Genomic DNA, 25865 nt, shown 5'->3' on the forward strand with positions numbered 1-25865 from the left:
AAAATATAGAATAAAAGATCAATATTTTATTTACAACAAAAAAGTTGATTTAAAAAGACAATTTAAATACATTTGATGTGACATCAGAATGCATATACTAAAAATATCCATTGTGATAGAATCAATTTATCAACACATTAAAATGCTGTAACTAAAAAAAATATCTGAGGGCTGTGTGGTGTAATTCTAAAGATCGCCTCCAATAACCTCCAATAATAATCCAGCATTCACATCAGTCACTGTTGATATCATCAAACACAAATTATAACACACTCATAATATGCAGTGGCAATAATGAGCTAATCAGCTTTATGTATTTGTGAACCATCAACATTTAGCTCGGACAATACATCCAAGGACGTCTCCTCGCACTAAAATTCCTTATTGAGAAACAACATTTTATGTTTCAACACCGTTTCAGCAAGAGCAAAAGCTCAACATGAAGAAATTACAGCATCAATATATCAGTTATGTGTTTAGAAAAGTAGATGTGGTCCTAAAATAGAATGAGCATATTTGAAAAACAAAACAAAAAGTAAAATCTAAAAAAAAGCATGTAAATTCAAATTAAAACATGTCAATGTGAAGTTTGAAGAAGCTTGGGTGAGACAAAGATGGCTGTCGAAAAGAAAAAAAGATATTGAGTTTACTACTGCATAATAACAGTGCAAATCAACAGCTTTACATTCCCTTAGTATTCACTGCTGCTCAAAAGAGGATAGTTAAAATCTATTTTATCTATTTATATATAATTATATCTAGCAACAAGTCACCTCTGTGTTTGAACAGGGGAACATATGTTTGGGAGTACAGCACTCAAATGAAATCAAGTGCTAAAGTAATACAAATATTTTTGTTCATGTCTCAAGACTAATATCATCATGGTAAGCACAGTATGTGATTAAACTTCATATGTAGGTACACACGTAACATTTCACTCATTTACAACCACAATACATTCCTTTTCATTTGAACTCGCAGCCTTATGATCCCAACATGACACTGTTTTTGACAACATTAAGACACCGCGCACGTAAGACAACACAGCCATTACAAAGTTCGTAGACTTCTCAGGACATCTCCGTTTTGGACCAGCTCTGCCTTAACATGCAGCTAAACGAGATCTCGAAATTGGCTTAATCACCAGCTAATATGAAATGTTGGGTGATTATGGGTGAAAATGTTAACCAGATATTTAAGTGCAAAACATTCAGGGGGCACCGTAATTACTCTATTTACTCCACATTATAAAAAACACAGGGAGGGCCTAAATGCAGAACACAGAACCCATGAGGCACTGGAGATCATTCGTGATGTAGCAGGCTGTGCTTTCAGTAATCTGATAAGCATTATGGGCCTTAAGCTACCAACTTTTTTTTATTTTTTCTAAATACGAACATGCTCAAAAAAAGTGCATATTATCCATTGGAAATTTCTCAACAAGCTGAGAAAAATTGATTAAGTGAGGGAAAAGTGTGTAGGCACGTCATGCTCGCTAATGGCAGAATCGAAGAAGAAAAAGATATTTAGTTTATCAGTAATGATCAGAGAAATAATGTTGTTCCACCAGGAAGAGTCTGTGAGTGCAGCCGAGTTTGACTGGAGTCTGTTTTGTAGCACAGAGAGACAGATACGCAGAGACAGACACGAGGCTATGAACCAGAGTTATTCAGGTTTGGGATGGGGTAAAATTTGGATACTCGACTCTGGGTGGTGGGGTTAAGGCATTCAGATTCACCGCTCATTTTGAAGAAGACCTCCTGCTCCTGGAGCTTCCGCGTGAACTCCTCCTCTAATGCCTGTAGGGGGCAGCAGATACAAACAACTGAGTCAACCAGTTTGAACATTAGATCACTAAAAATATGTAAATCTGCTGAGACCTTTATACTCTTATTAGTACTCAAAGATGATGTAGAGAGAATTTGTAAGCTACATGAATTGTTGATTGTCAGAGTAATTGGATTTGAACTATACCTTCTTCCTGGGTCTTAGCTTCTCTCTCCACTCCTTCATCTCCTGGCTGTGCTCCTCATCCAGCTCCTTCAGCTTTTGGGTCTCGTGTTCAATCAGAAGGTGGCACTTCTCATTCTAAAAAAATATTACATCTGGTCAAACACCTATTTAATATACCCTTTTAATGAATAATTCATGTACTCAACTTTATCTTAATTGAATCGCCCTGTCTCTTTGCTTTTAATATTGATTCCCTTTAATGATTTTTTTTAAATCAGCATGAGGTATAGAGATCAAAATAATGTCCAGATGATAGTTCTGTTCTCACTGAGGACAGTTTATGATTGAAATAGCTTGTTCAAGAAGAGAAGACAACTAATGCCACGTCTAGACAGTTGCTTGGGTAGGTAACAAGCTAGGCTAACTATGAGCCTTAGCTAATAGAGCTACTCTTCATCATTCATTTAACTTTTACAGTAGTTAACCATTTCTTAGTTTTTCCATGTGTCAACAAAATGGTTGTTGCTTCAGTCTTTCTCCGAAGAACATCTGGAGAATCAAAACTCTGCAGAAGTAACTCTGGATTAGCAAACTAGCTGCTAGCCAACAATCTCTTCACTTTGATGTTAGTTAGGCAGCATATGTGGCCTTGTTAAGTTCAATAAATTATTAGTTTCTGTGAGTATGTAAAGCGGCAGAGTTTATTCAGAATTACTTTGACATTTGCGCTACACCTTTATAGCTCAAAAGTGAATTGATCTACGCCAAGAAAAGTGACATAATGAAATAAAGTGTGTGCGTGTGTGTTGTGGTCCCCACCTGTAGCTGCTGCAACTCCCTGATGTTTGAGTCACACTGCAGCTGCAGATCCCTCATCTGGTTCTCATGTTTCTGGTGTTGATGAAGCCTCTCGTTCTTTTGCCTCTTTTCTTCCTGGGAAGCAAACTAGTCCCCACAGACAAAATACATCAAACAACTGAAACAACAATTCCCCCAACGCCATAAAACCATACCAAAAAAAGTAAGTGATATTTCTCTGCAGAGCGGTTATATTTTGATAGGTGGTCAGCTCATGTTTCAGGGATTGTTGGCATCTAGAGCAAAACGGCGATTACGACATTAGGACAAGTGAGACCTGGCCACGCAGAGGTCCAATTCAAACATCTAAAAAACTGATTGTAATGAATAAAAGACGTTTTGTAGTGTCTGTGTGTACACGCATTCATAACAGCCTGTTTTTACACTTTACTCCAAATTGCCACACAGGGTTTATCTGAACAAAGCAAAACTGAAACAGAATCTCTTCTATTATGGAGACTGGAAAGTTACTGGTCTGAGGTCAGACAGGCTGGGATAACAAAGTGCCGTGTTTGTGTTGGCAGAGCCTACGTTAGGTGTGACGGTTTGTTAATGTGACATAGTGTTGCTAAAAAAGACTGCGTGTTGAGTCACTTCTTAAATGTGAAGTAGGGCAGTAGTAGAAGTCTGTACCTGTTTTATCCGTTCTCTCTCCTGTTCTGGGGTGACAGCTGCAGTGGCAGTGATGCGGAGGCTCTTCTTGTACATGGCCATGCGGGTCTTTGCTTCGCTGCGCTGAATCTTGGGCAGACGAACCCTCTCTTGAGTCTGTTTGTTCTTCATCTCCTCTATCAGTCGCTGGTTGTAGCGCTGCATCTGCTCCATCTCCTGTAAAATACACACACGCACACAGTTTTGAGTTCAGCAGGTTTATTTGAAGAACATAAAGCGTTTCCTCTATGGAGACGTTTCTTTCTGCTCTTACTTTTTCATGCCTCTTCAGCAGCTGGTGTCTCTGCAGGAAGTACTGGTCTTTAAGCTGCTGCTTCAGCTGCTGGTGCTTCTCCTGCAGGTGGCGCTCCTCCAGCTCCCACATGGCTGCTTCTCGAGCTGCAAAACACAAGTGAGAGTTAGTGACCATGTACATGCATGGTAGCTGGTGATGAATAGAGTGATGTAAACAAAACAGACACTGTGAGAAATTTGAACAAGCTGTTCCATGTCCTCTTCAGTTCTTTCCCCATCTCTTACCTCTCATCAGCTGCTGCTTGTGGTTAAGGCAGTCTCTCTCAATAGTGGCGATCTCCAGTTTATGTTGCTGGATGATCTTCTTAAGAGCTCCATCCAGGTCTTGCTGCTGCTTCTGTAGGAACTCCTGCTCCTGAGAGGCCAGAGAGAAGAAGAGTAGTGAGAGACAGCGAGAGGAAGCCGTGGAGTTCATGTAGAGGGACAGCCAAAAGCAGCGAGAGAAAGCACAATTAAATGTCACAGTACAAATGCATTTTAAGTATCAAATCTGGCTGAAATAAAATGATGTAATCTAGTCAAATCATCCACTTCAAATTCAGTACAACACACAGCACTATGATGTCACATCATCAACTGGAATCAGAGGAGACACTCAGATCATGGATGGCAACGATCCACAATGAAGGTGAAGAGAGAAAGAGAAAAGTTAACAGTAGAGATTTAGATTCAGTATTATGAAAGACAACATCTACATTGAAATTCACCTCATCCAGAGTCCAGCTACAAAAACATATTCATTTAATTTTATTTTCTATCCTTACACACACGCACACAAAACCTATAATCATATCTTTTTTCTTTAAATCCAAATACATAGCTGGTGGCAAATTGTACATGCGGCTATTACTTACCTATGATTAGGCATAATTAATCATATAATTATAGAGTCTCTTATCAGATAAACCTAGTTAACATAGCTATTATACTGTTGAATCAAAAATGGCTTGATAAAAATGTGATACTGTAACCAAAATATGCACAATGCACAATGTGACTTTTACATCCACTCTATAAGACAGTGAGTCTATATTTGGGCCTTGGCTGACAGAGACAAACATGGATCGAGACAGAAGGGGATCAACAACTACACCACCTCTGGGACGGACTTGTACATGTTTACTGCCAGACTCAATCTAGTCTGATGCAAATATCAATACCAAATAAAATACACAGACTAAATGTAGAACATCTGTGGACTGGTGGAAGAAAAATGCTGAGCAGGAGAGGAAGAGAGTACCACTGCACAAACACAGTGATGGCAACACTCAAAAACAATCACACTGCCCATGCTTACATGTGTTGTTCATAAAGCAAACTGAACTATCTTATCAATAGATTTTGCACACATCTAAGTATGGGCGAGTGACGGAGAATAATGGGGGTAGGGACTTACATCCTGCATCTGAGCGTTGAAGAGTGCGCATGAGGACAACTGAAAAGACTGTATCATAACCTGGGCCACTGCCTGTGGAGGAGAGCACACAGCGCACTCGTCCTGATCAGGAACAGGCAACACACAGCAGGCTGAGGATCTCACACAAACACCAGCACACACACTGATCCGCTTTAAGTTCTCTATGAGATGGCCCTTTTACACTTGAAGACTCCTGGTGAGTTTAAGGCACACAGCACAGTTCTGGATACATATTAGGAGGAAGTCAGTAAATTAGTTATTAATGCTTTTTCATCTTCTCATGCTTAAAAGCAGTTTAGAATGCTGGCATTTGAGTTTAATCCTGCTTGCAGGTTTTATTACTTTCCATGCTAGTGACTCATGGAGTGTTAATAATCTAAGAGTTACCTTTGGAGGAAAAGAAGGCCTTTGTTCATGTGACTTACATCTAAATCATAAAGGGTGTACAGGAAAACTAGGCTTGGGGAAATCTTTTAGTGCAAATGTCTACTGGGAAACAAAAGCTGTGTCTGCAATCACTCCCTCGTTCATTAACTCTGAAATAGTAAAACACGGCTATCAAAATCTTTGAAACTTGTATGTATGTATTGCAATAAAGCAAAAATCCATTACTGCATGGAAGGGCAGAGACTACCTGCAGTACCTTAACATAACAACAGAGGGCCATGGACCACTAGTTGAAAACTCTAGCTTTAAAGGAATAACCAACTTGTTGTAAACTGTAGGGAGATTTTTGTTAGATGACAAATTTATTTTAGAAGTTGACAGAATATTACAATGCAGTAGGTAGCAAATGAGGAGCGATCACAGACACAGCAATAATTTATGTCTGCGTGAATATAAATACCTTACAGGAAGAGAATGAGACAATAAGAAAGGAGGAAAAAGGTCATCTCTGTCTTTCACAGAACATGAGTAAGCAGGTGATGTTTTACCTCTGCAGTCTTATAGAGCGTTAGGTCCTCCTTTAAGCGTTTCATGAGGTCTTTTCTCATATGTTTGGGTGACTGTCCAACTTCCTGTTTCACCTATAGTACAATGTATGTGCAGAAACTTGTTGATGCTTTATATTCTGAAAACACTAGAAGACATGCATGGCCCACTCTAAGAGGAAAGTTACTGCATCCAGCCACCAACCAATTTTAAATTCAGCATGCCATGTTCCCATGTCCTGCATCAGATCATATTTGTCCTTTGATCTAGTCAGTCTCTTGATTAGTAGTTTTTTCCCAGAGTATGTCAGAACTGTGTGAGTTTAAGTCAAGACTTTTGATTTGATAGAAGAAAATGTTAGTCTCAAAAACAGCTCCCTCTGTACTACTCAGCATTCAATTCAGTCCCACGGCCATCAACATGATTATGTTGGCGCTTCATATTAGAAAAGCAGAGTAACTGATTTGGAATCATTTCATAATTATGACCTCTCATTATTCGGCAGTGGACTGTTGTGTTGTCCACAAACTCTACATTTATAGAATTTTAGACTTGACAATAACATCTGATAAATACATAAATACACTTATGGAAAATCAAATGAAAACGATTATTGATCGATTAATTTCTGATAGACTGATTGATTGATAACAGTCTATTAAAAAAATTCCATATCAGTTACACTGATTGAAGAATTTTAGTTCCCCAAAATTAGCCCAAGACCACGTATAAAAATCAGCAAATCTCATCTCGTGTTTGGCCATCCCAGACCAAAGCCACCTCACACACTCACACAAGAGACATGGTTAGTTAAAATACACAGTAATAATAACCTTTAGAAAAAAAGGATAACGTATTGGAAAAACACGAAGAGCAAACAACCCTTTTTATAAACAGACAATAGCTTGTATTTATGCTGCTAAACAATAACAAATTACACAGCTGAAAGTGAAGCAACCGCTTCAAGCCAACCTGCAGTAAAATAATATATTTCGGTACACTGAAAATATACTCTGAGTGAGCCAGGAAGCAAATTGCTAGCAGCAAAACAACCACCAAGGTATCATAAAGCACTGTGGGTGCCAACCAGCACTACAGTCATAAAGAAGCTGCATAGAGCGAAATACGCCAACTGTAAACATCCAACAAGGTAGTTAAGGCCAGCAAGCAGAAGGAGAAGCAGAGACGACCAACAAAGACCAGCACACATTCATGATTCAATTTTTTACTTTATGGATACTTTCATACTCTGAACTTTAATTAAATAGTCTTCTTTAAATAAAAAATAGACTCTGTAGCACAATATTACTTATAAGGCAACAACTAGCCTCTGGGTATATTAATAATGAATCTAAAACATGGAGCTAGAAGCTTCTAGGAGAAAGCTAGCACAGTCTGTTGCTGTCATTTGCACACATACAGTAAGCAGAATAGCAAAACACAGCACTTCCAGAGGATTAATGACACAGCCATACACACCACCGGCTAAGCTGTGAAACACATGCACCATTGAACAGCTGGTATCTATTACATGCAAACACATACAATCCCAAGCTCCCCCAGCATTGAGCTCTAAGATCATTGAAGACATTTCCATGCAGAAATAGTCATGCATGACCGTACCTCCTTCTTCCGGTTCTTTAGCATGTTTTGGAACTTGGAGAGCTCCTTGTCTTGATCTGCTTTGATGCGTTTTGCTTCGTCTCTGAGACGACTGGTGTGATCCTGCTCCAGTCTCTCAATGGTCTGCTTCTGTTTCTTCTCCAGATTCTCCACTTCTTGGTCATATTGACGCTTCTTAGCCTACAAGGATAAAATCGACAGACATTGGCATCAGCCTGACAACATGATTGTTATAAGATGAACACAGAAGTTAGTTTTTCAGGTCTTTATAGCTTAGGAGGGAGGAGGAGAATTAACTGTAAAAGACATCTAGACTGTGGTGTACGAGTACATATCTACAGTGCGAGTCAAATGAAAGTTTGTATTATCATGACCATCTCTGCTTAAAGAGAACGTGTGTTTCGCAGGAGAAATAACAAATACTAAATAATAATAGAGGCAGAACAGTGTTTGGCTATATGCTTTGTGTCAGCTTCACTGTCAGTTTTAGATACATTTCGAGATAAAACAGAGTGTTTCCTAGGACTTGGCCTAATAAAAAAACATCACACCACTGTGGTACAAAAAAAAAAAAAAAACAGACTCACAGTAGTTTCCTGTTCAAAGCGTCGGTAGATCTGCTCTCTCTGTTGCTGCAGCTTGTTGCTGAGCTGCTGCTGGGCCCTTTGCTCCTCTTTTTGCAGGAGGCGCAGCTCTCTCAACTCCTGCCGCCTAAGGAAACCACACCAGAGTAGTCAGGGTGCCACCATTTTTTACTTGCCTTAAATAGAACAGTATTTAGTGATGACATTTCCACCCAAAACTTTGATTTATTTATTTGATAAACACACGTCAAATGTATTTTTACAATATTGGTGTCCCATTCATATTTGCTAGAACGCTGCTCTCTTCTCTCTTGCTAAGGTAATTCTGGTCTCAATATTTCTTTGTCAGTAGCTGTTAGGGTGCTAAATGTCAACTCTGTACGTTACTGACTTAAAGCCATAAAGCCAACAACAAACAATCAGAGAGCACTTGTATAAACAGACAGAGCAGCATGTCTCATGTCTTTAAAAGGCAACATGGGAGATGACAGAAACCTAATGCAGCATTCATCACAGGAGATAACCCACCTGGCATTTGTAAAAAGCTGTGGGAGTTGTGAAATTAACAAGAACTATTTAAGGCAGACGTGTTAAATAGGTCATGTCCCATATATAGGCCAACCAAGTGTGACAAATAGATACAGACATACCTCAGGAACCTCATCTCCTCGCTCTTGGTGTCGTTATCGGTCACGATCTTTGAGGTCGTCACACTGACCTCCACACCATCCACCATGAACTTACGTGTCTTCTTCAGAGTTTTCTTCTGGCGTCTTGACTCCTACAAAGAGGGATGGTTTGGGAGCACAAATGATTAAAATGGTGTCGATAATTTAACAGCTGAGGTTGAAAGTGAAGGAGCAGATATTTTACCTGCATGGACAAAGAGCCACCTTCTTTGCTCTTGGACAGGAAGCTTGAGATGGACAGATTTAGGTCAACACTGTTGCTATCAGCAGCAGAACTGCTTCCAGAGTCAGACTCAACATCAGGCTTCATCACAGCAGGGCTCCCTTGCTCTGTCTTGGTTTCTGAATCAACATCACTCTCTGGGACTGACACAGCATCTTGGGAAACGCTCTCATCTGCATGAGTAGCTTTTTCCTCAACTTCCTTCACAGCAACATCTCCAGATGGGATCACTTGTTCTGAATCGGCAGAGATTTCTTTCTTTTCATCACTGACACCATTTGTGGATTCGGTTGGTGCCTGTTCCTCCGGTTCAATTTCCTCTCTGGTCTTACTGTCTGGTTCAGGCTGCTCTGCCTCTTCGTGAGCCTCAGCCTCATGCCTGTGCTTTGGTTTAATTTCTATGGCGTCTGTCTCCAATAAAACATCAGCAGCAGACTCATCCACACTCGCCTTGTTGTCTACATCACCGTTTATGTTCTTGTCTATTACAACTGAGTCTATATTCTTTGTGTCTATTGTTACATCAGTGTCATTAGCTGTGTCTTCTATTCTGTCTGCTGTCACCGTGTCCTGAGTGATCTCTTCATCCGGTTCTTTGTTTTCTACCTGTGTCACTTCTCCTGATGTAGATTCTGTTTTTTCTGGTTTATCTTCAGGCTGCAATTCTTTAGACTCTTCTATATCAGCCTCTTTTTGTTCCTCTTCCTTCGCCTCCTTAGCTTCTCTTTCCTCTTCAATTTCTTGAGTAGAGCTATCCTCTATTTTGTCTTCTTTTATCTCTTTTAGTTCCTCCTCTGTTTCTTGGCCATCTGTGACAAGTTCTTGGGCATCTGCTGTATCTACATGTTCTTCTGGCTGCGATACTACTGGTACAGCAGGAATCTCTGCAGGTTGAATCTCTTCTTGTTTAGGTTCTGCAGGGGCTTGTGAGACAAAGTCCTTGGCTGGCTCTTTAAGTCCAGAGGCTAGATCTTCACTATTGACTTCAGAAACCTCGTTGAGTTTCTCCTCCTCAGTCTTGTCTACCTCACTTGTTCCAAGTCCTTCATCTGAGAACTTATCACTGGCTTGGTCCTCAACAGGTTCAGCTTCTGTCTTTTCTGTAACAGATTCCAGCGTGGAGGGAGTTGGTGGGACTTTGTCATCCTCTGAGCTGGCCACGCTGGCATCTGATGGTGCTCGCTTGTGTCCAGGAACAGCCTGAACCAGCAGTTAGAAAAGAAAAAAATCTCAACATGCCATAAGGAGGCGATAGAAAAAGTCACAGCAAAATATCCAAAACAACTATTAGAATTTATAATATTTGCAGAATACATGGTACGTACACCAGCTAAACTACATACCACAGGTGTATCAGGCTCATCCTCCTCCTCCTCCTCTTTGCTATCCTCGATCTCCTCTGTGACCTCAGCTTTGGCCTCAGCTATGAGCTCTCTGAGAGGTTTACTATCAGTTACACTGGTGACAAAAGGATGCTAGGTAGATGGAGAGGGACACAAGACAACATCAAAATCAATTAGAAATCTTCATCTGTCACAAGCTGTCAGGCTGAATCAACACACAGCAAAACAGAAAATGACACCCTCTGAAATGTGACAAATTCAGAGTTATAATTTAACTGTGTATACATTGTTTGGGTTATATTGTAAGCTGCACAGTAAGATAGGGAATGAATGGAACAGGGCAGCTTACCTGTAGGAGTTGTACTGTGCCCCACCTATTGTCCACATTCTTATCAAGTGCTCTCCGCAAAAAGTCGCTGAATTCTGGTGACCTTTCAGGAATGAATAAAAACAATCACTAGCTGTCCCTGAGTCCTTCTTTATAGAATAAATTAATATAATTCTTTCCGCTGTGGCTGTTTAGTTAAGCATTAACAATTCACCACACTTTCACACATTAAATTGTCAACAACATTATCGCCAATCTGGAGACACTCCAGTGCCACATCTCCAGTTATCACTAGTGCACAATCTCACCAGCGAGAGGGATGCATGAGTGTGGGCGGCTCGGACTTGGCTATTTTCAGCAGCACTCTCATGGGATTCATCTCGTGGTTGGGTGGCTCAATCTGTGCCAGCTCTATCAGGGTGACTCCAAGGGACCAGATGTCAGCCTTGTAGTCGTATGGACGGTCCTTGGAAGTTTCACACATGACTACCTCGGGGGCCATCCTGCAAAATATGGTATCAGCAGGTTTGTAATTAGCATTAATACAATTAAGACTTTAAGTGAATGTGTGCATTCAGGTGTGTTGTTTGATATATTTGACCTTTATAGATCTAGCTAGATCCCTGAAAAAGCAATACATTTATGTAAAGTTATTACATGCTAACTAAGACAATTATCAGATGGAAACGGGTGAATGACCTCTTATACGCAGCCTGCATGACTCACCAATACGGAGTCCCAATGAAAGAATCTCTTCTCTGTAATGTCTTGGTATTTTTAGCAGACACCCCAAAGTCAGCTGAAAGCAGAGATGAATTATGATTGAATCAAACTAAATTGTGTGATGACAACAATGAATGCACTGGAATATAAGCTATACAGCACATTTCTGTTAAAGCAATGCAATTACAGCAGAATTCTTTTAACTAACCTGCTTTAACCTCTTATAAATGAACCCTGTAAGTGGGAAGAAAAGCTTAAATCTGTGTCTCATAATGCTTTTACAGTCAATCACTGTTCTGTACCTGTGCAATTATTTCAGGCCATTCTCCATTCAATGCGTCACATACAGTATATACACATTAGAGGGACAGAGAAATATATCATTACGTCCTTGGTAACTGCTCAGTAATTATTGTTTGCCAGGCTCCGTCATGACCCTCTGCCTACAGAACATGAATCACCAGGGCTATGGATGCTGCAGCAGCAACATGAATACTTTTACTTCTGGAATATTATGTAACCAAGTCAATGCATCACCAACACCAGTAACAACTGGTGTACAAAAAATACAGTTCCCTTCTTTGAGGCTACAGAATATATGTAATTTAGTTGTAGCATTGACACTACATGAATGACTCATGATGAATGACTCCATTTTTATATGTAGATACAGTGCTGTGCATTTGTCACCACTATCCCCTAAAGTCACATAGCTCAGCTGGTTACCAAAGCCCTGATGGCAAATGGCACAATAATTTACTTAATTAGCTTTTTAAGCCTATTAGTGTTGGCACTGTAGGAAGGTTCAGAGTGGTCACCAAGGACATATATCTGAGAAAAATGGGCCACCAATTATTCTGTGTAGATAAAGCAAGTCTCTTATTGTGTGTTTAACTGGAGTGATCCTTGCTAAATTATCCTAACTATGATGGTCAGCAGCAGCAGCAAAAGATGAGGAAATCTTACCTAGTTTCACTTCTCCATCCAAGGAGAGGAGAATGTTTCCAGCTTTTAAGTCTCTGTGGATTATCTTGCTCTCATGGAGGTAAGACAAAGCCTCCAAGGTCTGCTTACAAACCACACGGATCTGAGGTTCTGTCAGGGGCCTCTCCAGTTCTGTAGATAAACATGCACACAGACAATTTGTAAGTCATGCTTTTTCCAGGCAATATGTTGCTATTAGAGTTTTTGTGATGTACTTTTGCAAACACAGACTGGGCCATTTGGATATATTAGCATCAAATGTGATGGTCTGATGGTTTCCAATAGCAACTAGACTATAAAACTCCACCCTTACACCAGCTGGTATGTATGACTGGACAAATATGGGGGAAGAAATTAGTTTTAGGCGAGTCAGACCATAGAGCAGAATGCAGCAACATCTAATATTAAAGTGAATTAATCAGTATCCTCTTTGTTACGGTAATCAGCATAGAAGAATAAAAAGTGTGGGGTGTATTCAAGCATCAAAATAAGAGAGAGAAACTGCAGCCATTGGAAGTGGACTACCCACCCCTTGAAATGTGAGCTACAATAATTGCACAGTTGGAATAGCCTTTCCAAGCACGGAGATGGAAAAATCATCCCACAAGGATGCTTCTGGAAGGGATAAAAAGAGCTGGCACTCAAGAATGGAGCAAAGAAAAAAACTCCAGAACTTTATAGTTTTTCTGTTTCCTTCAAAGAATGAGGGACTTACCCAACATGATGGCATCCACTGCACCTCCCGCACAGAATTCAATCAGAATCTGCAATGGGAAAACAAAGTGGAACAATATGTAATGTTTACTATAATGCAATGAAGCTAAAAGTAAACTACTCTTGCATATAATTTGCTGTTGATTGAAAGTAGGTGAACAACATGATCTTTCTAGAAAACATATCAGCACCCCTCCTATATATTATTGACGATCTTTATGTTTCAGTCCTTGTTGAATAGAAACATCAATAGAGGTTCTGGCTTCCTGGAGTTTATGGCGTTTATACACAAATTGCACACTACTGTAGGTTATCATAGTTGGTCCTAAACACTTGTTACAAAATGAACCTCTACTCTTCAGAGTACCATGAGATACTGACTCACATCCAGGATATTTCATCACACATTCTGATAAAAAATAATTTCCTCATTTTGTTCAGCAATACAGTACGAACCTCATTCAAGTCAAAATGAATAGGGAAAACAGACAATTTAATTCCTGGTGCACAGACAGTTTCATTCCTGCCACAATTGTTCTTTCTACTCATACGCTAAACTGATATTTGTATTAAGTGAACATGTTAGGGGAAATATTCTGAGGAAGTCATCCATCAATCTCTTCATACCTTTGTCAGCTGTAGAGCTAAAGAATACGATTGAGATAAACATAACATATTTTTTTATACAGCGGCTGAGATGTAAAATTTAACCACTAGCCAATCTAAGCTGTAAAAACCGATGTAATGTACCTCGCCACCACTTCATCTATACTGGCTTTACCAACACATTACTTAACAGTTCATAATATTAGATGATAGACAAAAATCAATCAAACAACAACAGCACACCACCCTCTGCTTGGGACCTCAAACAAAGAGGAAAAACTAAGTGGTTAGTCCTGTTCTGCATAACAACTTCCTGCTCTGTGAAAATTATACTTGCAATTTACACTCTGGGATTCTAACACATGTGCATGAATTCAAATACACTAATGTCTGGTTAAATTGAATTTCATGCATGCAAATAAATTCTCTAGTTTTCAATGAACATATTTTCCTTGATTAATCTTTAATGAAATGAAAAAAAGGAGAACAAATTATACATTAACACCCAACACATGCAGAGCAGAAACAGTCACACATTCATCATACTGTTCAAAGACAGGGGCCAGAGGGACAACCTGCATGCAGTTCTGAATTATTCACAGGCACTTTCTCCAGCCACCAAAACCACTCCATTATCTTCCCATAGATGTGGCCAGTCCACAAGGGGCGATCACATGACACCACCTGCCAGGAACTAATTGCTCTGGGGCCTCTTACTGCACACAGAATGAGATCTACTGACCATGTAGGACTTTTTAAAATGGGCTGAAAGGATTTTACTCTTATATTACTATATATGTTCATTTTTTTAAATCACTGGGATAGCAAGAATAAGATTAAGTCATTGGTGGCTTCCAATTGTTAGAAATAGTTTACACACATTGCTTTTTAACTGAGATATTGTTGATGTATAATATTTTTTTCTAGATTATGACCTGTGATTTCTGGGAGGGCAGACAATCCTGCAGTAGAGCATGCAGTCATAACCTCTGTGCCACAGGGTTGGTTTTAAACTGGTGAAATGCAGGCAACAAGAACAAATGCACGGTTATTATCCTTTAATAGAATGATGTAAGAGTCCTTCGAGAACCAGCATAGCAACTAGTAGCTTGTGATGAACTGGTGTATCTCTATGCATGAGTGGTTCACTGGGTATTTGTCTCTTTTGTTTCATTTCAAGAGCACTTTCTTACTTACCCAGAGTTTGCCTTCAAAATAGAAGGCATCTAGCAGTTTGACAATGTGATGGTGGTTGCAGGAGGCCAGAATGTCAATCTCTACCATGTAATCCTCCAACTCATCCTCTGTCTTTGTGTCTATAACCTTGGCAGCAGCAAGGGTCCCGTTCTGCTTGTTCTGAGCCTGAAAGCAAAACAAAAATAAGATTTGTGGATTACAGTATATCCTGACAACACAAAATGTATAAATCATTAAAGGAAACAAAACAGAATGGGATTGTATAAACTGGGAATGTTGCTCTATATATTTGTAATATTGCTGGCTCTGCACAGTAGTTATTGTGGAAAACAATCCACCAACATCAACATTTTAGACATTTTGGAGTGATGCTTTGAATACTGGGCCTCCATGTGACACACAACTGTGCACTGACAACTGAAGCACATCATGGCTTGAGTGGAGCTGAAAGTTACTTCCTAGAAGATCCTATCTCTATTAACAAATTTCACAGAGGATTCATGTCACATTGTTATGTACTGAAAAGAAAGATTACTTTAAAAAAAAAAAGAACTGCACCCACTTTGAGTCAGAAAATCAGTTTAGCATAGTTCAGCACATTTTCTTCAGACCTCTAAGTTAATCTTATGAAACTTGTTCACTTCCTCCCCTCATCTTCCTTTTGTACCCTTTCTACTGTCTTTGCTTTCAATTTGATACACCTGCTGACAGATCAACTGTCAAGTCACAGCATTAGTCATTTCAATATTATACCAAATAAATCTAGGTATAGTTTAATGAGTTTCTAATTAAGGCACCGGCTTCTGCTCATCTATACTGATAACTCACATCCTAAAATCTTAAATTCTGATTAAGCTACACTAAAGAAAGACTAATACAAAAAATCACTCCATGCTCTGTAAAACAACTTATTTTAAGGGCAGTGTTGAACTCAATGTTTATGGATACAGACACAATCTGAGGGAGTTAAGGAAAAAGAAATGGGAGGGAGTGTTAGGAGCAACTGCAGCAGAGTGTGTCAGATCCTATATTTACACACTTCTGACCTGACACACTCCCTGTTTCTTTCCCTTTGTACTGGCCGACGCCTGTCTAGCATAGGCCATCACTAATACATATGTAGATTGAGTTATTAGTTTCATGATGGAGAGTTCTGCCATAATCTGTCATTAAAGTAGAATCTATAACATTTGGTCATTATGTACTTAATATTTTACATGAGTGAGTTTGTTGGTGTCATAGTAATATTTAAAAAAAAATGCATAGCCATTTGATCTGAGTAAATAATAAAAAAAAGGATGAATCTCACTATTTAGCTCAACTTGTGTCTCTCATGTTATAACAAATGTATACCATACTATAAGTAGGTGAGCTTTCTGGTTCTGTACAGAGAACTGTGGTAACGTTTTTTCTTTAGTCCTAACAATGTTTATGGCAACCGTCTTTGATAATTAAAGTGTCACAACCTATGCTAGATCTCTACGTGAGGTCAGCACTTATTTCTTTCATTTTCTTTAAACAGCTGATTCACATTTTGTGGCAGTCTTTGTCACCCTGCCCAAGCGAGGCAACCACCAAAAGCCTGTGAAATAACCAATGACATGCGTAATCTGTGTTTATATAGTAATGTGAACTGATGAAGGCAACACCCCACCACCCTTTTACACGTGGGAACAAAGAGTCAGTACATTCTGAGGTGTATGTCCATTTAAAACTTAGTTAAGAAAAGACATGGATCTTCACTGGCCTTCATCATAAATGACCTAATAAACTAACATGATTTGAAAACTGGCAAATTAAGATTTCCCGGCCATTAGCTGCATTATTTCATTATAAGAGTTCCTGTAAGTGACAATGTAAGACACACACAGACAAACAGAAAGCTGTTCAATAGTGAGTCTGTACTGAGTTCTGAATTGATGAGGAAATAGAATTTCCTACAAAACTATTTTTAATTGTTCTATTATAATACAAACATTTCTCATCTGATAATTGCCATTCAATCCGTATTACCACGTTTACACTTCCTTGAAAGTTTTGTCAATAATGTTAAAAAAAGAAAAGGACTCTGCTCACAGACATACGGTAAACAGGAAGGTATATGAACAGAGCTGAATGTCTCTCATGCTGCTGACCATTTCACACCGTAATCTCAGCTCAAAGCAAACTCACACAAAGATAACCAGAAGAGTTACGTCAGTTAGGCAAAGATTACAGGCGGTGGGCACACGAGAATATCTGGAGATATAATACAATCCAACACAACATACTGCAGTAGGAGTGAGCATTATAGACTTATAACTATATCACATTTTACAAAATATTATTGTAAAGACTACAACATATTATTGTAAAACGTTAATAATATTGTACTTAACTATTTTAGGCAGCATACAGTCTTTATTGGTGAGCAAACAGGAACAGTGATCAAAAGTAATTAGCCTAAACATAACTAAAGCAAACTAACTGAATAGCTGAAAATAGAATATGAGTGAGATATTTCCTTTTTTCTATAATTAACCTGAACCTGTCCTTGCAGTTTGGTTTGGCACTGTGTCTCTTGGCTTGACCTTCCACCATGCTTTTTGTGTTTGTAGGCACATGTGATATGCCCAAGTTATGGCATGTATGGAAACACATCATCGTGCAGCTACAGACTATACGATATGGCACGAGCTTTGGGACTAACTGATTATATTGCATTATAATGTAGTGGTTTTGCAGTCACTGGGTCCATCTTGACTACATCGTCAACCTGAGGTGACAAAATGTTCTCCACTAAACACACCTGTTCATGTGTTACAGTGTGTTGCATTAACAGGCTGCTTTTTCAAGTCAGTTCCAGCATCAGCCCTCCTACATGTCTGGGAGTGACGGGGCACTAGCTCTCTGTGTTTTGTTGTCACTGTTTGCCTGTGACCTCTCAAGAGACAATCCAGGTTGTCATTTGTGAGGTCATGATTGCTGTGGACGAGTGAGCCACACCTTCACCAGTTTGAATGAAGCCAAGTGCAACTCACTGACATGACAAAGTCCTGCTTGTAACCTCACAATGTATCCGGGGCCTGCCTAAAACCTAAAACCTCCAAAGTGCCGCTTTCATGATGAGGGAGGTTCAGCTGAAGGCAGTAGGTGCACAGTGGACATGTCAAACCATCATTTGAATTACTAGGGGGTCTGGTGGCCTACAGGATGTGGCCTGAACGGGGATTAAGCTGTCAAAATGCTCATTTTAGCGTTCAGCGCTAACTAGACGTGAACGACATACAGCAGCATGACACACAATGGAAGCGGATGTGTTAAGAAATGGGTTAGAAAGCCCCAACGCGGATGTAATGTTCATACATTACCTTGTACACTTTCCCAAACGCCCCATCTCCCAGCTCCCCAATGATCTCCCAAATGTCCTCTGGGTTCACGTCTCTGTGCACATGTTCGTACTGCTTCTTCTTTTTATCGGGCCCCAACTTGAAGATCTTCCGAAAATTGAAGAAAGACATCTTTTCTTTTTCGGACGTCAACTACTGCGCTGTGGATGCGCTGTCTTCGGCTATTTCCGCTCTAGCGGTTTCCTCCAGACGCAGAGAGTCCGAATGGCGAACGAACCGAACCGCATTCAGGCGTTAAATCCAGGCGGACACGGAGGCTCCTGCGGCCATTCAGCGATGATAATGTCAATTATAACTTCCCTCGACGGCTGTTCTTCACGATCACATCCTAGCTAGCAGTGTTCACAGGACGCTGGTGGAGGAGGTGAGGGATACGGAGAAGAGTTCGCCGTTCCGCACAGGCGTGTTTATTCCCGTTTTAAGCGACTGTTTTGCCACGAAACGACAAATTACCGACCATATCATCCCATATAACATGACATTTGTTTGTCATTTAACGATACCGTGAAGACTGAACGCTGATAAAACACCCCATGCTTCGCTCGGCTGGTCACACAGAAGTTAACTATTGGATCAGCATCAGAGTAGCTAACGCTATTTGGATTTCCGTTTAAACTTTCAAAATAAAACAGAGGTGTTACATAGTAATGCATTATATTAAGAAATATAATTAATAAAATATAGTCAGACTAATTTATGTTGGCCTTATCATACTATTTAGTGAGTATTTGTGGATAAATGCTCTTAGCATTAGCATTAGCTATAACTATTACTGTTATTAAACGGTAGTTAAAGCTAAGCTAGAAGCTAACACATTTGTGTAAAACACATTTGTCACCATTACGTGGTCCAAATGCAATAATACAAAACGTATGTTGCTGTTAAACAATTAATGTTGTGCTTTTACATCGGAGGCTGGGTTTAATTATTTCCGCTGTTAGCCCTCTAACTTGACGGCGGTGCTTATCGTCTGTTTCCTGGATCTCCTCGGCAGGACGTGCTCTGCGCGGCGGCTCCACCGCGCATGAAACACTAGATAAAATGGCACAAGTTGTTCCTATTTAACTCTGTTCTGGTCCACATTTTATTACAAGGAGCTGGACGATAAAGGATAACAGTTGAGTTCATCTTATTTTGTGGCTTTTATAAGTAGGAAAGTGACAAATGTGCTCAAGTACTGCATTTCAGTACTAATTTTGGGTACTTGTACTTCACTTAACTACAACTCAGGGGGGAACATTAGGCCACTGTTTAATCCACTGCAATGGTTTAGTTTGCAACATAGCCTGTGCTACTTTATTAAAGATTAAACTAAGCTACTGATTAGTAAAACTATAAAAACTATTAACTCAAGAGTTACTGTGATAATCATTTAAGTCATTTTTCATGCATAAATGCATAAATACCAAATATTTCATGGTTCAAGCAACTCAGATTTGAGCATTTGTTGCTTTTTTGAAAATATTGTTATAATACGTTTTATATCATTCATAATGAATATCATAGTTGCACTACGGGCTATAATTAAAGATGTGTGTTTTATCTCAACCAACTACAACAATAAAATGTTTTTTGCACATGCACACTATAATAATATGTGTATTTTATTATTATAAAAGTAATCCCATAGCCTATACAGAAAGCCATTTTTGTGGGTGACGTGCTTTAATACTTCAAGCTTTTACTTAAGTGACATTGTAATATTATGAGAACATATCAGCTATTTGTTTGTTTTGGTGTTTTTCATTGGAAGATTAAGATATATCATAGTTTGTAGGATTATCTTACAGTTTAACTGTCTTAATATACAATATAAGAAGAATTTTAGAGTTAAAGCTGATCGAGCTGATTCTTATTTAAACTAATGTTGCTCTATAGATACGTTTGCTAGAAATTGTCCTATTTGTGGTAGACGTCTAAAGTGGCGTCAAATACTCCAATACATTTACTCAAGCCCCATATATGCATTTTTAAAAAATATCTCAATGAGTCCTTCTTATTATGGGATGTGTTGTGCTGTATAGCACTCCCGTGTGGCAACATTAAGTAAATACTATGTTCACCCCTCCTCCACCAGGAGGGAGCATTACACCGCAGAGTTTAAGTGCTATCGGAAATCCTGATGTAATGTGAAGAAGATCTCTGATTAGGTTGATGTGTGGTTCGTGTCAGAGCTAAGTAAATGTGCATGCTTTTAAGAAATAAATAGTTATATAAAATGCAAATGTTTTGCTGCAGATTTTTCCATCCCATTTTTTTTATGCAAAGGAAAATATGCCGCCCAAAGTGTAAATGATTTACAAGTTACACATTAGAAATAAGCCCCAGAGTGTGTCCAGACAGCTGAAGCAGCACCGCCCCGTTGACATGCACTGTCCAGCCCAGCCCAGCCCCTCTTCTCTCCGGAGGGAGGAGAACACTGATTAAACGCCCGCTTTAGTGCGTTGTCATATTTCACAAGGAGGTCAGAAGCTGCCAGACGGTCGGACAACATCGCTTCATGGCTGCACCGAAACCCTGAGAGTTTCTCTCCTCGGCGTCTCCGACTTTCCGAGTCTTCCCCGCTCAGTCTGCACCGAGCAGCTCCCTCATGGTGTTTGACACTCAGTCCCGATTTCATGGGTGAACAGATTGTGTAGTGTTTCTAGCGCTGGTTCAGGTCCTTGTGTGTCCGCGAAGATGCAGCTCCGGACGGTTCTTGACGTCAATGTTGTGGATGTTCAGAAGAGGAGGAACCCGTCCAAACACTATGTGAGTCGTGTTCTTTGTTCTGTTGTTTTTACTGTTGTGCAGCCTTCACTTTGCTCACTGTCTCTGGTTATATTTCGTTTTGGCAGCTCTGTGGATCACGGTATGGGTCTGTAGGTCCATCACTCTGCTGGATTTGCACCCCAGACACTTTTTGTGCAGACTTTTATTCTCAGGGTTGTTTCTCTTAAGTTTTATTTGGCTAACATTAGCGCCATCAACAGGCCAGAGTTTAGTTTGTACAGTATTTTGGTTTAAGTTAATATAAATCAATACACAGCTATTTTTTGTTCTGTGCTTACTAACAAATATTAGGTTATATTATAGGTTTAACTGAGATTTGTGAAACTATTAATCATTACACCTGCTAAAAATTAGCATGCTAGCAACCCAAGTTAGCATTTAGTAGACTGTAAACAACAACTTTCAGTCATCTATTTTTCTACAATATTGGCACAATTTGTTTTTAAAAGCCAGAAAACAGTAAAATATTAGAAATGCTTCTACTGTATATTACAGGGCGTATTAGTGTCTGTGTGTAGAGGAAAGAGGAATAAATAAACAAGCACCTACACTGGAGGTCACTTGGACCTTAAATCTTAAGTTAGACAGAATTTCATATTAAAATCCAGCAATTATATAAATATTAAACTATTTAGCAAGTTCTGTCACCGCCTGTTTCTGTGCTGTTATGAGCCTGTCTGACATGAAGATAAAGACTGTGCCTATACTTACAGTAACAAAATACTGTGACAGAAATATATCTTTATATAAGTCCACATGTTTTCTCATTCACAATGAAAAAGAAATCACCTCAGTATCTGGATATTACCTCAACTGGAGTAAAATACTTGCCTTCTGGGATTCATATATGTGATCAAATGACCAGGTAGATGTCACCATCACCACTGTACTATTGGTTTTCCAGTTTAAGGTGTTCGTTCAGCTTCTTTCTCCACACCAGGATCCATCGTTTCTGAGATGAAGATCCTTTGAATTACCCCCCATTGTGTAACCTCTGTTCAGCCCAGCATTGTTGCTCAGCACCTCTCAGTGAGCATAGTTCATAGGGAAGTTTTTAATGGACATATCTACATCAGCTCCTTCACATTGTAATCTTCTCTCACATCATCTTAGAGACAGATGGTTTTGTGGTCCATGAGCAATTAGCATTGAAAAAGTCTTTTCTTATCAGCAATCAGACACCCATTGAAGCCCATTTGGTTTTGAAGTACTAAGAAATTTTGCCTATTCATTTAAACCTGGTCATTATTGGGTTTTGCCAATTCATATAGTAGGTATAGAGGGTTCGTCTGTGGACCATGAACATTTGTTAGTGTTTTATGGCAACCCATGCTAACATGTATATGTACACTGGACTGATCTAATGCCAACCTATGAGCCACAAGACGCGTCTCAGTGGGACTGAGAAAAATCTATTAGTCCATCAGGTACAATTGGATTAATTAACCTGGGAGTTAGGATCAATTGCATCATCCATCTCCTGGTGAGGGAGGCTCCCAGAGGCCACTAAACACAGGGCACAGACCTCCCTTGGGATGGAAGCCGGAGGTGAGGGTTGACTGGGAAGTCCCCACAAGGGAAAAGAGGAGGGGGGGAAAAATGTCATTATCTATGAGCTAAGCAACTGAAAATTCTTATCCGGTTTGAGGAAAGAAGCAACCCTTTGTCTTCTGTCCTCACTGTTCAAGTGTGACTTCCTTCCAGCGACTCATGGCACTGAAGCCACAGAGTGCATGGCAACTAATCATTGTGTACATACATTGCCTGGGGGGATCATGGCATGTCTTCAGTTTCTGTGCAGTTTACAGACTTTGAAAATGTGCCTGTCAGCAATATTTGACCACAGTAATTTAATGCAGATGCGCCCACATAGCCATTAATGTGCTTTCATTTGTGTTTTTTACTCATTATGAATCCAGTGTATTGCGTGATTACTGATAAAGGATCAGTAATGTTGGCTACACTCATTGAAATCAGTTTCCATAAATGTTACTTAAGTATTGCACATTGATTAACTCATAATAATGTGTTGATCTCAAATGGTTTTCTGCTGCATATGTTTCAAACATGAACATGGTTTGTGGTTTCCTTGGGATGTAATTTGACCTCACACACACTCAAACATGCTGTTGCCTAAATTCAGAGTTTGTCTGTCTGTATTCAATTAGAAGAAAGATTGTGCCTCACTGCACACGCTTTCTGTAATGAACTGTGTGCAGAATGAAGATTGCATTTCAAACTAGGAACTCACGTCCTTGCAGATTGCCACCACATGTGTAAAAACTGATTTTGTAAACACTCTGTGCCATGCGCTAGGATGGAAATGCACGCGGTGCAGGCATCTGTTTTCAGAAGTTGGAGCATGCAAAATTGTTGAGGCAAATAGAGGTTTATTTTGGGGAAATTTTTCCGGCAACAGTGTTTCGTTCTGTAAATAACTGATGTTTGCCAAGAAAATTAAATTCCTTTTTCAGCTTCTGTGTGGGTTAACACTTCTTCCCTGTCATTATTCCTGGTGACAAAGTGGGAGCATTATTTGTTTCCCCAGAATGTGGACTTGTAAAAGGAAAATACAAATGCAACTCTGTAATAAAATAAATTGTGAAAATAAGCTAATTGTTATTAACCTCGTAGAATTATCGGTAAAATACATGTTCCAAAGCATTTTAAGTATTAATTATGAATCAGCTGCACTCAAAACACAATAGTCATTTGTTATGTATTGCTTTAATAAATGATAAGATGCATGAAAGTCTGTCATTGAACCCTGATGGCTTTCCAGTGTGTGACTGAAGCAGACAGATATATATATGAGTTTATTTGACCTTTGACGACCTCCTGAAGTTAAGTCAGGAGAGAATGCACTTTGTGTCATTAAAGTAACTCGAGCTGAAGCCGTGGTGTCTTTGACAAAGTGACTGTGTTCATAATGGGCCTCTTTTGTTTGTGCTTCTCTCACTAGGTGTACCTTATCAACGTCACTTACTCAGATTCCACTTCCCATGTCATCTACAGGAGATACAGCAAATTCTTTGACCTACAGGTATGACAAGTACCAAAATACTTTTCTTGCTTTAATTCACAGTTACACTGGAAGTTGTTCCAAAACAATACAGCTTCAAATTGTTTGTCTTCTTCATGTTGCCATGTTGAACTGTGAGGTCACTTTGACCTTTTGGTCATGTATTTCTATTCAGCTGCTGGGAAGCAGCTTAGTGAAAGGTCTCATTTAAGACTCCTGGAGTCTGTTTGGAAATAGGGAAATGGGGGAAATCCAGTCAGCAGATGCAGGAAGAAAACATGAGCTCAATCAGAATGCAGAATGAAGCATGGGGTGAAGCTATGCTTCTGGATTTTATTTGGAGGGATCCAGTAAACTCTAGTGAAATGTCAGCTTTTCCTAACAGTGACTCAAGTGGACATTTCAACCACACACAGCTATAGCTTGTTTTTTTAAAACGGTAACAAAACCAAACATCTAAGTATTCCAAGTAAATGTACGACTGTTACAAACTGAAATCAGCCAAAGCTCTCGTGAAAGGTTGTCTCTGGCTATTCTCTGATAACCCTTTCAGCCAAACTGCACTCCACAATGCTGTGGTGGGCTGTCACTGTGAAGGCAGGAGAGGAAACCCTTTGTTCTCTGGTCTCCTGCTAATAGCCAGGAAAATTCTGCCCTGGTCTGTTTGATGGAATCGGAGCTTCTCTCCTGTCTCTGTAAACATTAGTCCTGTCCATAGATCCCTGCGGTGTGTTTGTCTGGCCCTGGTAATCTGCAAAGAGTTTGCAGCTGTCCATACAACATGGTGGAAATTGTCTTTTAATTGTCCTCCTATAAACATAAATCAACATAATCATGTAGGTGATAGGAGCGTCTACAGTCAAGCACGCTGGCAGTTAAAGACATGTTATATTATATGTATTAAATTAAGAAAGACAGGGTCTTCTTCATACTTTGTTACATAGGATGTAATTACCATAGTATTTTAAAAACACAGAAATCAATTCCAACAGTAAGATTTGAAGTAAGCTTCCAACCAAAAGAGGATGTAGTCTAAGTAGTACATAAACCATTCACAGAATGTAGTGGATGTAATAAGTTGTGCTCAGAAACGGACTGGGGGTTGGGTTAATGAACCGTTTTGGAGCCCTGGATTTAAAGAGGGAAGATGCTTTTCCTTGGTGTTTTAGATAAGAAAGCTATTTCACAGCTGCGTGTCTCCCCATGATGTCAGTAATTTTGAGAAATAAGTTGTAGTCAAATTGTTCTAGTGTTGTATTAAAATATTGCCCTTTCGGAATGCAAAAACAGCTCTTGTTTCTGTGTCTCCCAAATGGCTCCTACAGTCCTTTACAATCTCTACACAGTGTCTTGTCTTCGTAGCACAGTTGGATGTTTTATACCTGGTAGAGAGAAAATCATTAAACACCATTGACTTGACAAATGTGATCGTGATCTCATCTGATCACCATTAATTCAGAATGAAAAGCCAAGTAAGGTCACGGAAAAACAAATGCCTTTCAAGCACTGTTGCAACATCATTCACCGCTGTAAAACTGCTC

General features: G+C 39.5%; 2 protein-coding genes across 6 annotated transcripts in view; one reads left to right on the plus strand and one right to left on the minus strand.

Annotated features, from left to right (window-relative positions):
- Positions 1-281: 281 nt before the first annotated feature.
- Positions 282-19117, minus strand: slka (STE20-like kinase a). Of its 4 annotated transcripts, XM_026354224.1 has the most exons (20): positions 18492-18641; positions 15142-15306; positions 13340-13388; positions 12607-12756; positions 11644-11716; positions 11226-11420; positions 10939-11020; positions 10590-10721; positions 9208-10446; positions 8985-9115; positions 8338-8461; positions 7751-7930; positions 6130-6222; positions 5174-5245; positions 4003-4132; positions 3737-3861; positions 3445-3639; positions 2773-2898; positions 1975-2088; positions 282-1799 (listed from the first exon to the last, which is right to left on the minus strand). In XM_026354224.1, the coding sequence occupies exons 1-20, from the start codon at positions 18639-18641 to the stop codon at positions 1653-1655; spliced, it is 3672 nt and encodes a 1223-aa protein (XP_026210009.1). In that variant the 3' UTR covers positions 282-1652. The 4 variants fall into 4 exon arrangements, with proteins under 4 accessions (XP_026210009.1, XP_026210010.1, XP_026210011.1 ...); XM_026354225.1 differs by lacking the exon at positions 5174-5245 and having other exon boundaries at positions 18492-19117; XM_026354226.1 differs by lacking the exon at positions 6130-6222.
- A 1800-nt stretch (positions 19118-20917) lies between these two features.
- sh3pxd2ab (SH3 and PX domains 2Ab) overlaps positions 20918-25865 on the plus strand; it is a 48319-nt gene continuing 43371 nt past the window's right edge. For both annotated transcript variants that reach the window (XM_026355045.1, XM_026355046.1), the window contains exons 1-2: positions 20918-21281; positions 24265-24345. In XM_026355045.1, the coding sequence (XP_026210830.1) occupies positions 21210-21281; positions 24265-24345 (153 nt within the window). In that variant the 5' untranslated portion in view covers positions 20918-21209. The remainder of the gene's footprint in view (positions 21282-24264; positions 24346-25865) is intronic.

Source organism: Anabas testudineus, chromosome 15 (genome assembly GCF_900324465.2).
Source record: "Anabas testudineus chromosome 15, fAnaTes1.2, whole genome shotgun sequence".
In the NCBI taxonomy this organism is placed as follows: domain Eukaryota; kingdom Metazoa; phylum Chordata; class Actinopteri; order Anabantiformes; family Anabantidae; genus Anabas; species Anabas testudineus.

What these genes read in the sequence shown, in the direction of transcription:
- slka (XM_026354224.1), bottom strand. Translation starts at nt 18,641, where the DNA reads ATGTCTTTCTTCAATTTTCGGAAGATCTTCAAGTTGGGGCCCGATAAA. An exon ending in TTCATTGGGACTCCGTATTG is followed by an intron (nt 11,421 to 11,643) that starts GTGAGTCATGCA and finishes CATATTTTGCAG; the next exon opens with GATGGCCCCCGAGGTAGTCA. An exon ending in TAAAGAACCGGAAGAAGGAG is followed by an intron (nt 6,223 to 7,750) that starts GTACGGTCATGC and finishes ATTGTACTATAG; the next exon opens with GTGAAACAGGAAGTTGGACA.